At 44.5% G+C, this 15,065-nt stretch overlaps 1 protein-coding gene across 2 annotated transcripts; it reads left to right on the forward strand.

Moving 5' to 3' along the window:
• The first annotated feature begins 5,650 nt into the window (after positions 1–5,650).
• On the forward strand, positions 5,651–12,254 carry ankef1a (ankyrin repeat and EF-hand domain containing 1a). 2 transcript variants are annotated; one of them, XM_018735103.2, is made up of 10 exons: positions 5,651–5,841; positions 6,346–6,709; positions 7,092–7,291; positions 7,602–7,751; positions 8,019–8,142; positions 8,463–9,303; positions 9,605–9,831; positions 10,663–10,811; positions 11,275–11,412; positions 11,752–12,254. In XM_018735103.2, exons 2-10 carry the CDS (start codon positions 6,358–6,360, stop codon positions 11,914–11,916), a joined length of 2,346 nt encoding a protein of 781 aa, XP_018590619.1. In that variant the 5' UTR covers positions 5,651–5,841; positions 6,346–6,357; the 3' UTR covers positions 11,917–12,254. The 2 variants fall into 2 exon arrangements, with proteins under 2 accessions (XP_018590619.1, XP_018590620.1); XM_018735104.2 differs by lacking the exon at positions 5,651–5,841 and adding an exon at positions 6,174–6,178.
• Positions 12,255–15,065: the final 2,811 nt, after the last annotated feature.

Below are 15,065 nucleotides of genomic sequence, written 5' to 3' on the forward strand. Positions count from 1 at the left end.
AATTTTATTGTGTCTTTTTCACACTTTACCTTAATCACGTGTATGGTCGAGTTACAGCGAACACAACAGATGGACTGGAACCCACATCATGTTGGTGTTAAATGCTTCATTTTTATCAGGAAAGCTGCTTGCTGCCATTTCCAGATACGCGGTGTCAAGGCACAAGAAAATTAAATAATTTAAAAAAACACTACTGACACAAAGAGAAATTGCTTCCGAAAATGCACCTTTACCGAATCCCAAAGCTACAATACTGTATGTAAATTAACAGTCCACAAGATCCAAGTTTTTTAACAACATCCTAAGCTGCATTAACATTATTTTTAGGTATCTATCGGTTCTAATCAAAGAATCCTTAATACCAATTTAATAATTTTGTGCTGGAAAGGAGACAGACTGACAGATTTTACACATTTCAGAACTATGCCATCTGTTGCCTAAGGTACAGGCAACATAGGGATTACGGACATGTCATTTGTGAGATGCATATACCCCGTTTCAAAACTGTAATAAATGTGTACACACAAGTATCCACCAGGCTGAAATTACTGCATAAAAGAATTTAAAAAAAAAAAAAAACGTGTAACTGTAAAAACACCCCATTTTCCAAACTGAATGCCAGAATTTCATCTGGAGATTTTCCCATGGACGCGTGGACATGTGCACAGAGTTTTTGGAAATGGATCAGTAGAAAGAGTGAGTCTTCGTTTACGAGGAGTACAGTTCTGCTCTTTTTTCTTGACTTGACTTAAAGCTGGCAGCGTCTAGAAGTGCTGCTGGTAGAGGAACTCGGAAGAACTCATAACTCCTAAAAAACCTCAAACAAAGTTTATCTGTAGAGCGGTAGTTCACAAAAGTGCATGTGCAATACTGGAATCTTTGGACAAATCAGTGGTCTAACACAATTAATTATGATAATAATGATAATGATTGTGGGGGTGCGGTGGCGCAGTGGGTTGGACTGGGTCCTGCTCTCCGGTGGGTCTGGGGTTCGAGTCCCACTTGGGGTGCCTTGCGATGGACTGGCGTCCCGTCCTGGGTGTGTCTCCTCCCCCTCCGGCCTTACGCCATGTGTTACCGGGTAGGCTCCGGTTACCCGTGACCCTGTATGGGAGAAGCGGTTCCAAAAGTGTGTGTGTGATAATGATTGTGCTTTATTAATCCAATATTAATATTCAATAACCACTTGACCTGATCAGAGTGATCCAGAGCCTATCCCAGAAGTACTGGGCACAAGGCTGAGTGCACTCTAGATGAGATGCCAATCCATTGCAGGGTACACGCACACACATTCAGACACTACAGGCAACAGAGAGTCATCAATCTACCTGAACTGCATTTACATTTATTCACTTAGCAGACACTTGTCTCCAAAGCAACTTACAATGGACACTATGTAGTGTTACTAGCCCACACACCTTATTCACCGTGGTGACTTACACTGCTAGAGACACTACTTACAATGGGTCACTCATCCATACCTCAGCAGAACACACTATCTGTGTCACTCACACACTAAGGGGGAACCTGAACAGCATGTCTTTGGACTGTGGAAGGAAACCAGAGCATGCGGAGGAAACCCACGGAGACATGGGGAAAACATTTAAACTCCACACGGATTGAGTGGGGATCGAACAGTTTATTATTCCCTTTGGGGGAATTAAAAAATGACAGCTGTTGGTCTGGGCAGGGTTTCAGTAACTTTTCGTCTCACAACTGAGATTGCAGAACAAATAGAGGACTTGGTAGATGTGGCTATTTGGTTGTTATTCCAGTCTTTACTACACTATAGCTTCCGGTCAGGGTAAGCACCTTTTCATTTCAAATGGACATGAGACATGCAGAAATACATTAAGCTCATCTTTTTATCAGTTCCAAATAGAATTGACCTTATTCTCACAATGTCATTTGTTTCTCGTGTGCTCCAGTAAACTTGCCATTGTGCAGCAGTTGAGTTACTAGTTTACTACACACAGGCCTGTAAAGAAGAGTCCTCTCACCCAGAAGCACTGAGAAAAGTAGCAGTTTTGTGATGAGGTGACACTTTCTACTGATCCATTCATGCTCATGTGAAGAAAGAAAAATATCCTTATGCCCTTGGACAATGACAAGTTACAAGGTGGCAGAGACCAGAGAGCTCAGCTCCCGATTGTCCTGAGAAAATGACATTATGAGCGAAGGTGAAGGTAAAATTGTACATGCAACTTCAGGTTATTACCTTCAAAAATTTAAATATTTTATAATGAGGGGGCGTGGTGGCGCAGTGGGTTGGACCGGGTCCTGCTCTCTGGTAGGTCTGGGGTTCGAGTCCCGCTTGGGGTGCCTTGCGATGGACTGGCGTCCCATCCAGGGTGTGTCCCCTCCCCCTCTGGCCTTACGCCCTGTGTTGCTGGGTAGGCTCCGGTTCCCTGTGACCCTGTATGGGACAAGCGGTTCAGACAGCGTGTGTGTGTGTGTGTGTGTGTGTGTGTGTGTGTGTGTAATGTGTTGATTTATCAAATGGAGGAGCCTGTTTGGCATCTGGAATACTCCTAATACCTCATTGTCCTGAACCTCTGCAACATTTGTGGGTTCAGATCTGGGTTAAACAGCATGGGATCAAAGGTTTGTAACTGAAAGGGTTTGAGTTTTACCTACAGGAAAGATCCTACCAGGTGCTTTGGCATGGATCCCTGGCTTCCCCTCAGTCTCTCTCAACTGATGTTCCACTGGACTCAGTTTCCCCCCCCCACTCTCTCCCATGTACACCTACACAATACACAGCTCTTTCTCCCTTTTCCCCGAAGTGGCACAGATAGATCCTCCTGCATTGCAGCTTGCCTTTCCAACATCTCTGCTTGGGATGACTGAGTATCATCTACTCAACCTCTCCAAAGCCGATATCTACCATCTTCCTGCTAGTCCATCCATCTGTTCAAAATCAAAGTCAAAATCAAAGTGGCTGTATTGTCAACCATATACAGCTTGTACAGTATACAGGTGGTCCCCGATTTACGATGGGGTTACGTTCCCTGAAACCCATCTTAAGTTGAAAATATCGTAAGTCGAAAATGCATTTAATACACTAAATACACACCTCTGCATGACAGAATGGGAGATGCGGATCGCTGTCGCTGCCCAGCATCGCGAGAGAGTATCGCTCTGTGTATCACTTGCCTGGAAAAAAATAAAAATTCGAAGTACAGTTTCTACTAAATCATGTCTGTGGCCAGCTCACCATCGTAAAGTCGAAAAAATCGCAAGTCAAACCATCATGAATCGGCGACCACCTGTACAGTGAAACAAAACAGCGTTCCTCCAGGACCATGGTGCTATATAAAAGAGTAACCAACCAGTTTCAATAAGCGCTGGTCCTGAGCACGGTCGCAGCCTATCCCAGAAGCATTGGGCACAAGGCTAAAGGGGGGCACACCGTGGATGGGACGCCCGTCCATCGCAAGGTGACAACTATGCACCCAGTCACACAGCGGGGCCAACTTACCTTGCTCAAGGGTACTATGGGCAGAGGAGGGGACCAAACCTACAAACCAGTGGAGTCAAAGGCAACTGCTCCAACCACCAGACGACACCACATCACCAGCCTCCCCCATCAAAAGAACAATATATTACAGTATATTACAGTACCTCATCACCTAGAGTAAGTGATCATTTCCTACAGTCCATAAGGAGCACTACATTCAGTGCCTTGTTTCGTTTCTCATGTGCTGCAATGAGTTCCCTCTCTCCCTGAGAACTACTGAAACTCTCCAAGCAAACAGGAACGGTCTCCAAACCCGTCTCTTCACACTAATTTGTCTCATAATTTCTTAAAAGTTACATACATTTCAATCACACCATCTTCCATGATTAGGTGTGTATTTGCTATCTTTTTTATAGGCAGATACATAAGTAAGGTGTGCCTACAAAATGGTGGCATCAGAAAAACTGTGGCTGTGTCTTCATATGTCTCTATATGATCTATAGAATCTATTATCTTCATAATGTAATGTGTCTAATCTCTTTGTCAGTTGTGGAATGCACTTGTGTACGCCCTGAATCCTACATCTGCTAAATAAAAAACCTTGGACTTTCCCAGCAGCACGGTGGTGCAGTAAGAAGCACTGCCGCCTCACAGCACCTGAGTGGCGTGAGAAAACATTGGTTTTTGTCAGGGTGCTCTGGTTTCCTCTCACTGTCCAAAGACATCAAGTGGATTGATGGTGATAAATTGCCACGTGTGTGTAGCTGCCCTGCGATAGACAGGCATCCCCTCTGCCTTATCTAAAAAATGAAGCTAAAAAAAAAACAAAGGCAACTGGACTTGCATGAATTTTCTTTAATACATTTCACCACTCATCCAAGTGGCTTCTTCAGTTCTAAAAGACTGGCGGGGAGTTTTGGTTTTAAACTTGGAACATCTATGGGTGGAGCCCATTTGAGACTCACATGACTGGGGTCTGTTAACGACCCAATAATCACCTGCCAATTGGAGGATGTTATTGAAATAAACCTGGGTGGTGTCCCCCCCTGCTTTGCACCCAATGCTTCCAGGATAGGTGACCCTGATAAGGACAAGCAGTTATTAAAAACGGATAGATGAACTTTTGTAAAAACCTTTCTCAGTCCAAGAAACTAAAACCACACGAAACAAGTGAAAATCATACCCTTTGAATAAAAACTAACAAAAATTAGAAACAATACTATGGCCTGGCACTGTGGGTTTGGATGGGGTGAAAAAGGACAAACAGAGAGCACTTATTTGAACACCAGCAGACAAAGAAATACTCTCACTCTCAGTCTCAGTCTCAGTCTCAGTCTCAGTCCCAGGACCCCTTCCCCTTCCCCTTCCCCTTCCCCTTCCCCTTAAAGGCCAACACCTTCAGCCAGTCTTCCCACTTTGTTTAGCTGTAGAATTTTCCTCTTTCCTACTGGAAAAGTCACCCCATTCTTTTCCCCGTAAGTCGCTCTAGTGGTTGAACACCTAAATCACATTTTACCCAGAATGCAACTATTTACAATAAATATTTTCCCGCTAAGATACAAAGTAACGCGGGTCGTTACAATCCTGTATTTTGCCGGATTTGCCCTGTAAACTACTGACATCTCGTGGCCACAAATTGCGCTCCGCCGACTTTGGCAAGCGAAGCAGTATTTTATTAGGAAACTACCGTATTTCTACTTTTAACTCGCATAGGTGCACATGTGAGGACAATTGTTCATGTTCAACTCACAATAGAATATGTAAATATGGACCGGAAACGCATTTACAATAAATCAAGTTACATCATATTTATACTGTTTGATAAATGTATTTAGTATTACATTTTAATAGGCTACGTGGAAAAATGCTAATGACGGTGGGGAGCTGGTAACGCAGTGCAGTGCCCATGATGATTCAAGGTACTTACCTGAGCTGACACGGTAAAAACACACATAAACATGATTTGTAGGTAGTAGTTCTTAACACTGCAAGCTGGATATCGAACATCGTCATGCTCCAAAAGCCAAGGCGGCACCGAATCGGAAGTCATTCACATCCGAGCGGAGCTTCGGCTGCAGTAAGTGGTGCCGCGCGGGAGGGTTGAATCAGACTGGACGCAGAGCACGAGGACAAGGCCCCGCCCCTCGCCACCTGGCCGTGCGGCGTTCTGTTGCCATGGAGACAGCGCGACAGGACAGTGCAGGACTCTGCTTGGAAGTCATGATTTCCGCGAAGTGAAATGGACGCCGATGTGCTGAACTTTGCGCCGCAGTTACACGATCGTTGCGCTGCAGGGGGCGGAACGGAGAGGAAAAGACAGTTTTGATGACAAGAAAGGAGTTCCTGAGTCCAGCTGGTCCTGCGTCCATCCCCGCGGGTTCGTAAGTACGATCAGTGCAGTTGTTCTTATGGCCAAAGAGTTTCCGTCTCACGGGCTTCCCTCCTTCCTCCTCGCTTACTGGTGTGGAGGTGGCAGAGCTGATCTCGCTCCGAGGTTCTTGCTCACGACTGAACAAACGTCTACTTTTCTTTTTTGTTCTCTTCGTTCAAAATCTGCGAATTGCTATCGCTAGATCTGTGCCCGACAGTAATCCAGCTCATTGTGGTGTTTAAAGCTCTTGCCAGGGGAAGCAGGAGGCGTAGCTCTACTAGTTGCTGTCTTGTAATCTGAAGGTTCCTGGTTCGAGTCCCACTCCTGCTGTAGTTACCTTGACCAAGGTACTTACCCTGAGTTGATGCAATAAAAACACCCTTGTGTATAAATGGGTAACTCGATGTGCGGGTGACTGATACTTTGGAAAATGGAGAATAAAGTGAACTACAAAAAATACGGGTTTGTAACTTAAGGCGGTTATCGGACATGACGGCTGTGTTTCCCCTCTGAGGTGGGTGACAGGATGGTGAGCTCTGTGGCCGAAGGACGCCTGGAGGCCCTGCAGGTTTACAAGCTGCTCCAGTGCGTCCTGAAGGGGGATGCTCCTCACATCAAGAAGATGGTCCAGTTGGGTGTTCCTGGCCTGATTGACCTCACCGAGCCGCAGGAGGGCAAAAGTGCCCTGCACTTGGCGTCCGAGGCAAATGACATCAATATGGTGGGCTTCTTGCTGGCCCAGGGAGCATCGCCAGACGTGCGGGACCGGAAGGGGCGCACGCCCGTGATGCAGGCTGCCGAACTGGGCCATGATGACGTGGTGGCTCTGCTGGTGGAGAGCAGAGCTGACATGAAAGCAGTGGATGCGGAGGGAAAAGGTATCAGGTCATCAGCTGCTGTTCTCACGCACCATTCCCATTACTTTTTTATTTTGTTTTAGGAACAGCCTCTCCTGTCCTCAGCTCTTCACAGTTTACCCGATTGAGTCTCTAGAATTCATGATCCCCCTCCTGTTTGTCCTTAAATATTGATGAAGCCACGGTTTTGGGGCACACAGAACCTCCCGGTTAAGAGGCCAGTGGCACTAAAATGTATCACATGACCGTTTTCATGGTCAAGTTACTGCTGTGCAGTCCAGAGTCATGAGAAAAAAATGATGTACAGTGAAACATCTCCATGGTAAACATCTCATCGTCTAGGCTACGTGAAACCTCAGGCTCGGCTACTCTGTTAGCATCTCTGCCCGACTGCTTCTTCCAGGTGTTCTGTTCTATTGCCTGTCTCCCACCAAGCGGCACCAGCGCTGCCTGCAGCTGGCCCTGAACGGCATGGCTGACGTCAACAATGTGTCTCTGGTGGGCAAGCCCGTGTTCCTGCAGGCCTGCGAACAGGCTGGGGACTGCGAGAGCATGTGCATGAGCCTACTGGAGCGAGGCGCTAACCCCAATGCCACCAGTCAGGTCAGCTCTCCCAGCAAACGGCCCAGTTGGTAGCGAAGTGATTAGAGCCGTCAAAAGAGCCGAGTTGAAACCCCCACCCCCCAACCAACTGTAGTACCCTTGAGCAAGGTACTGTCCCTGAACTGCTCCAGTAGAAATTGCTCAGCTGTGTAAATAAGTCAATGAAAAGGGCTTCATCTTCAGCTGTTTGACTTACCAAACCGGTCCGTTTAATTTAATACATTTCAGAATGGCTTCGGAATAATGTGACTTCACCATGGTGAATGATGATCTTCTCTTATCTCTTTTTAACGTGCTCGCTTCCACCCAGGCAACGGGTCGCACAGCTCTGATGGAGGCGGCCAGGGAAGGGGCTTTGGACCTGGTTCGAGGAATCCTCCAAAGGGGGGGCAACCCCAACTTGCTCGAGAAGAGTAGAATGCACGCTGCTCATTTTGCTGCAGAGGGAGGCTTCTTAGAGGTGGGCTTAAACACCTTCACTCCAAGCCCTGCATCAGCGCTTGTTTTTTCTGTTGCTTTCGTCCCCTTGGATGTGGGCTATTAGCAGAATCTTCTGAATTTCTTTTCTAACAGCCTCGGCATTAAAAGCTCTCCTGTGCTTGGAAGGATATGCTTTCACCAGTTCTCCTGCTAATTTGGTGAAATGACTTTGTGTAACTTTGTCATTGTTGCTCACATTTTCATGGAACTTGTTGATTGTTCAATGTGGATTTTTTGCCCTGTGCAGATCATTCAGGTCATGTCTGCATATTTGGCAGACCTGAGTGTGATGACAAGGGATGGGAATACGCCTCTGCACTACGCTGCTAGAGGTGGCTTCGCTCAGTGCTGCAGGTTCCTGGCCCAAAGAGGTAAATCTATACCAACACTGTTAGATCCACCTCCTCACTGTGGGATGGTACACGGACGTGGATCACGTTTAGCGTCTGCTCCATGACCTTGCCGTGACAATATGACACGTACAATGACATTACTTTGCAAAGACCCCTTTCCTTATTTTTTTAGCCCCCTTGTTTGTAAGACTTCACATTGTTAGTCTTGTCAGCCAGTGCATTTGTGATGACAAGGGGTGGTTCATTCAGTCCTGTTAAGAAATGTACCGCTGTGTTTCAGAGGTGCTCGCTTTGCTGTGTATCCAGCCGAATTTATTTCTTTACATTTTCGACCCCAGGTTGCAACCCCAAGCTGAAGAATCTGAAAGGTTTGGTCGCCTCTCAGATTGCCAAAGACAACGGCCACAAGATGGCAATGAAAGAGCTCAAGAAGGCAGAGCAGCTACATTACAAGTACTCCAAGCCTGGAGTTGTGAACCCCAATGAGCGCTGGGCACTGACCCTCCATGACTGGTCGTTTGAGCACGAGGTGAAGTTGAGGGCTGCGTTTGAGGCGGCCGAGGATGGGGTGTCCAGCAAGGACACTATCAATGGGGAGACGTTCATCTCAATCCTACTGGCAAAAGGTGCACCTGTGGATGTGGACAAGCTGCAGGAGATTGTCCTAACCCACGACAAGAAACGCGAGGGCCACATCAGTCTTAAGGAATTCTTCAGTGGTCTCCAGTACCTACAGAAAGCATTTGTCGCATCCTCATATATCCCCAAGAAAAAGAAGAAGAAGTCTGGCAAGGCTGGAAAGGGCAAGAAGAAGGGAGAATTTATCCTCCCCTTGCCCATCTGCACCCTGCCTCCTGACCTTGTGCAGCGCCGTGAAGACGGCGGACCCCCCCTCTTCATGATAGAGAGCTACCGGCACTTCACCGACAGAAACCGCTTCGACAGGGACCACCCACCAAAGCACCCGATTGAGGACGATTCGGCCTGGTACATTGATGAGCCCGAGAAGATCTACATCAACATTAGCTACTGTGTGAAGACTGGGGACTTGGATTCTTTGCTCTTGGCATTCGGACAGCAAGTTGCTGTGGACATCAAGGACCGTTTCTACAGGACACCGCTCATGACAGCTTGTGCCTGTGGAAACTATGAGGTCACCAAATTCCTACTGAAACTGGGGTTAGTAGATGTTGTTATTGCTATTATTATTATTATTATTATTATTGTTGTTGTTGTTATAAATGACTTAAAAGACACTTCCATAGTGAACCTTTTACATTGCTTATAGTTTTATTTGTAGGAACAAGTACTTTTCTCAGATAGTTTAGCCCTCTGATAAACTAATGCTTTAGATATTATCTTTCCTGCAGCCCTGTATTGGTGTGGTTTGCAAGTATTAAATATGAATTTGATACATTTTTTGCTGTGCAAGTTAATTATGCATGGCTACCAATACCAAGTGGTAATTTGCACCCCACAGGGCTGACGTTAACGCATGTGACCAGTACAACTGGACACCCCTGCACCACGCGTGTCACGCGGGGCAGGTCGACATCGTCGATCTGCTGGTGGGGGCGGGTGCTGAGGTGGATGCCCAGGCCCTGAATGGTGCCACGCCGCTCATGAGAGCCATCGCGAGCTGCCGCTTTAGCTGCGTGGAGTACCTCCTGCAGGCCGGTGCCAACGTGCAGGCTGAGAACAAGCAAGGTTTTCAACCAGCATCTGTGTCTTCAATGCATAAAATATGTTAAAACTCATCATACACACTACTTGAATATTTTTAATACATACAATACATTGGACTCAGTCAGGTTGTTAAATATGTTAGGTACAGTACATTAACAACCATTCCCAATGCATGATAATCGTCAACATCTACAGTACGCTATGCATATTCAGACTGCAGAAATGTTTGAGATCTGTGGTATCACCAGATCTTTGCCATTTCAGGGCCAATTATTGAGACCAATTTTGAAAACTTTTCGCTAAATAAAAGTGGAGTCAAACCTACCATGCAATCAGATTTTCATCAGATTTATACAAGATAGATAGATAGATAGATAGGATGCTGGAATAAAACAGGAATAAATAAATAGTTTGACAATAGACAGGACATGCAATTATGTAAAAAATAAAGTAGTACAGGCTGCTCAATACCACTCTTAACAAGAGGAGGTCTGTTCCACCTCGACAACAGGAGCACCCATTGAAGAGTCTCCTTGCCGCTGGCAGGAATGTATGTGGATGAGTCAAAATTTTTCTGCAATAATGTATAAATCAGGTTCTGACTTACCCTTGGATGTGTACATTGAAATCAAACACGATAAAAAAGCACAAAGTCCATGAAATTTAAGTAAACTGACTGCTTTTGGATTTTGATGTAATTATAACTATTCAGCACAGGTTAATAAACGAGCCAGTAGTAACTGTTTTCAGATTCTACTAATTGTTAAGTTATAAGCTAATCATGGAGTCTAAACAGAAAATAGAAGAATGGTTTCTGTATTTTTTGATGTCTTAATTATTTTTTGATTCAAGGGAAAAATTGCCTGGACTTTGCTTGGACCTTTGGGGACGTTCGGATAATTAGTTTAATTCAGACCAAGTTCGACAGTATCCCCGTTTCTGAAGACGGCGCTAAGAAAGAAAAAGGGACCAAACAGGAACCCACCTCAGTTAAAGTGAAGGTAATGTGTTTTACAGTACTATTGTGATTATCGCTGCTACCTGCAATATTGCTATAAAGACATTTATCTGCATTGTTTTCAGCTTAATATTTTGATTATTCAATGCCTCCAACTATTCCATCTTTCTGGTGTTTTGTTCTTCAACCCCTACCATGTTCAGCTCCTCCCACAATTACATACAAATCAGACTGAAATTCAGTAGACCAAGAAAGTAATGAAGTAACAGTGATACGGAAACCAGAGAAGGAGAAGATGCTGTAACAGTGTCGCCCGGCAAATTGTAAGCAAATTAGCGAAGGCGTGTAGAATTACGGTGGACGGAGCAGGTGGAGGATCTCAGTCCCACGAGTACTGTTCTAGAAAAAGCCGCAAGGTGTCTTTTTAAGAGACTGACCATGGCTCTGGACCAGCTCTCTACTCCATCATCTGGAATATCACAGTTTGCTGTCACTATGCCATGCAGGAGCCTTTGCCTACATCCCCACTGGTGTCCAAGCCGGCCCTGATGAAGGAGTTTCTGAAGGAGAGCATCATATTGCAGAACACTCGGATAAGCAGTGCAGCGCTCAACAAGATGGACATCAGCTTCGTGCCGAAAACAGTATGGACCTCGAATTCTTTTTCTCCTCCTTTCAGTGCTAGACTCAACTTGATGAGCGTGGCTTATAAGTGTGCGCGTAAGAGGCCAAAAGCGTGTGCATGTATGAGTGAATGTGAGCGAATGTGTCGATGTGTTTCTGAGCCACACTGTGTGTGAAAGAATGTGTGTGTGTATGTTTGTGTATATTTGAGTGTGAATAAAGGTGTGGCTCTTCAGTATGAGTTTGTATGTGAGCATGATAGCAAATGTGTATTTTGTGTTTGTGTGTGTGTGTGTGTGTTTGCATGCAGGCAAATATTTTTCCTTAATGCGACTGCCTCTCTCGTTTCGTTGCTGCAGGTGTGGGTGATGCCCCTGACGGCCGAGCAGCCAGCCCAGAAGAAGGAAGAGCAGAGGCAGCACCATTCCAACCAGGTGGCCTTCAAAGACGACCTTGTACCCTTTGACCAAAATATCTCAGAGAAATCTCAAGGCTCAGCAGTGGACAACAGGCAACAGAAATAAACACACTTCAGCCGTGCTGCTCTTTTTTACATGTATGTGTTACATCAGACATAGTGTTACACATTCACGTCACATATATATTCATGTTTGTGAATTCAATACAGATGCTCCTCTACTTACGATGGTTCGATTTACGATTTTTCAAAGCTACGATGGTACAATAGTGATACGCATTCAATAGAATTCGTACTTCGAATTTTGAATTTCGATCTGTTCCCACACTGGCGATATGCGGTACGATACTCTCTCCCGATGTTGGGGAATGGCAGCGAGTCGCAGCATCCACTCAACCACGCTCGCAGTCTGTGTAGCGATCACGTGAATGAGTGTAAACAACCGCAAGTGTAAACAACCAGTACGGTGTTGAAAGCGTTTTTTTATGTTGTGTTTTCACATCCCATCATGTCTACTAAACGTCCATGAGTGTCTTCTGCTTAAATTTGCCCAGCTGTAGGCTATAGTAAGTGTTCTAAGCACATTTAAGGTAGGCTAGGCTGTGATGTTCAGTAGGTGCGGTACTTTATTCTTTTTCGACTTACGATTTTTCCACTTACGATGGGTTTATCGGAACGTAACTCCATCATTGGTTGAGGAGCATCTGTTAAAGAATCAAGTTCCCTGCAGAGTGCAAAATCATGGACAGTCCAGTGTTATGGAAGTTCTGGTTTTAATCATGCAATCATGCAACTTCAGTTTTAATGTCCACAGGAGTAGTCCAAACATATGTTTGAATCATATATCCCCCAGTTGGAGCACAATCATGTGGATAACACACCCCAACAAGAAAGGAGTATAAGAGAGACAGTATTGGAGCAATAGAAATCACCAATAAGGTCTTTTGTACAGCCAGCTGGGCGTTATGTGGAATTTTGTTTATTGGCTTTGTCCAGAAAGAGAAACTCAGAGAGAGAAGCACTCCTTGCATTGTGGGGAGACTTTCATCGCATTCATTTCATTGTAATCCTGGGAAGAGCTTTAAAGAAGCAGCCCTTTGGTGCCAGTGGATGGATAACATCAGACAAAGTACAGACTGGTCCATTGATCTTTTACAGTCTATAACGGACCTCCACATAAACTTAATCATTTTTGGAATATTTGAATCGGTTGAAGTTTAACATAAATACCTCAAGTAACTGTAGCTGCATGTCTGCTGATCTTGCACGAATTCTTCTGTTTATAAAAACATACGATATATCAAAGAAACAAGAAATAAATGGAAAAGCGAAATAAAATTTCACGTTGGGTTTTAAGTTGTGGTTTCCTTCTTTGACAGCTTACATAATTGCTTAACAATCAAACAGAATTTAAAGACAGTTTGCACATGGATCCTTTTGCCTCGCAAATTCAAGTTCTACACCTAAGAAGTCAGGAATGATTGAAGCGGTGGAATGCTGGTTTAAAAGTTTGTCTCGCGTCTTGCTTTCGTGGAAATCTCAGAGCAGTTTCACACATTCCCCTGGTATCACCTCCCTCTGGTCCGACTCATGTTGGGTGTGCAGAGTACTTCACTCAGTGTTGCAGTGCAGAAGGACTATCTGGCCTCATACGGGCACAAGTGACCATTTGACACCTACCATTGTCCCAGGGCTCCTTGGACCTCATGTCACCTCATTCCTGCTCAGCAGACATCAATACTTGAGACTCTGCTACAATCCAGTGTTATTTAGATAATTAACTCCTTGCTGTATAATTGGTTACATTATTCAGTTAAACATCTTGTTTTTCCTCTTTCCAAACTTTATGCAAAACCATTTATGCTGACTTACTCAATAAAATTAGATTTTACTGTCAGCAGCTTTTCATCACTTGCTTCTTTGTTACTGTTTTAAATCTTCATAAATGAAAGATTATTAAATTTACAAAGAACAATTATGAATTAGGGAGGCGGGTTTGGCCTGTGCCTGCTTTCTGCTGGGCCTGGAGTTCGAGTCCTGCTTGGGGTGCCTTGTGACGGGCTGGCGTCCCATACTGTGTGTGTCGTTTCCCCCCCCCCACCTCAGCCTTGTGTCCTGTGTTGCCAGGTTAGGCTCCGGTTTGCCGGGACCCCGCTTGTGGCAAGCGGCTTCAGACTGTGTGTGTGTGTGTGTGTGTGTGTGTGTGTGTATGTGTGTGTGTGTGTGTGTGTGTGTGTGTGGCTTTACATGAATGCTTTAATACTTTCATGTGAACATTTATACTGTAAATATTTTAATGGGAATATTGTAATTCTTAGATGCAAACAATGGCATGGATTAGCAATCATTGGCCAATTTCCTAGCAAAAAAATGGGAGAACAGTATCCTAGTATCATAAAATAAGGTAATATTTGTCAATGAATTACAAAAAGATTATAATGAAATGTCACCCGTCATAGAGATGTTATTACATTGAGTCCTTGTGTTACAAACATTCCAGTTGCAAATTATGAGAAATGCAAACATTTTTTTCTTTTAACACATCTTTATTTGTATACTTTTTATTTGTATTTTATTTGTTTGCTGTGGAGCAAACATCTCTGCATTTCTTCCCCACACTGTTATGTTGCCCAAGCAAAGTAGGAGTGTTGAGGCAAATTAATGGAACTGCTTTCCATAGTGTTTACAGTTGTGTGGTGTCCTGATCAATATGACAAATGCTACACCTTTGTGGGATAAATGAGTCACTTTGATATTGAAAACAAACTTGTTGAGATTTTTTATCTTCAGTTACGCTCCTCCCGTTATTTAGTCTCACGATATTGGGTTTTTCAAGTGACCGATCTAAGACTGTTAATACCGATTATCATAATGAGTCCAGATTTGACATTCGCTCCAGGCCCATAACATTCGCTGTGCTTCAATAAATTGAGACTGCATTTGAAAATTGTGCCAAGTGGCTGTGTGAGAGAGACCGTGAGATGCACTGCATTGTGGGAAATGTGCACTCATGCTTTCAGTTGAGGTGGGATGCTCAACTGTCACGCTTACAGACTCACACTTTTGTTTTTGCATCCCATGTTTTTGACCACTGTGCATTAATTTTCTAATTATTGAATTATTTATTTAAATGTGACATGCAGACTTTGTCTTCCTCGAGCCAGTTAATATGCACTGGAGATTTGTTCACCATCATTAGTGCTGGTAGCTCTGAATGACATTTTTGCAGCTAGCTCACTGTTCCCCTATAGACCA

The sequence above is a fragment of the Scleropages formosus genome, chromosome 1 (genome assembly GCF_900964775.1).
Source record: "Scleropages formosus chromosome 1, fSclFor1.1, whole genome shotgun sequence".
Classification (NCBI taxonomy): Eukaryota; Metazoa; Chordata; class Actinopteri; order Osteoglossiformes; family Osteoglossidae; genus Scleropages; species Scleropages formosus.

Excerpts from the sequence above, each read along its gene's own strand:
- ankef1a (XM_018735103.2), top strand. The coding sequence starts at position 6,358 with ATGGTGAGCTCTGTGGCCGAAGGACGCCTGGAGGCCCTGCAGGTTTAC. Across the intron at positions 7,292-7,601 it reads ACCCCAATGCCACCAGTCAG|GCAACGGGTCGCACAGCTCT; the intron begins GTCAGCTCTCCC and ends GCTTCCACCCAG. Across the intron at positions 9,832-10,662 it reads GCAGGCTGAGAACAAGCAAG|GGAAAAATTGCCTGGACTTT; the intron begins GTTTTCAACCAG and ends TTTTGATTCAAG.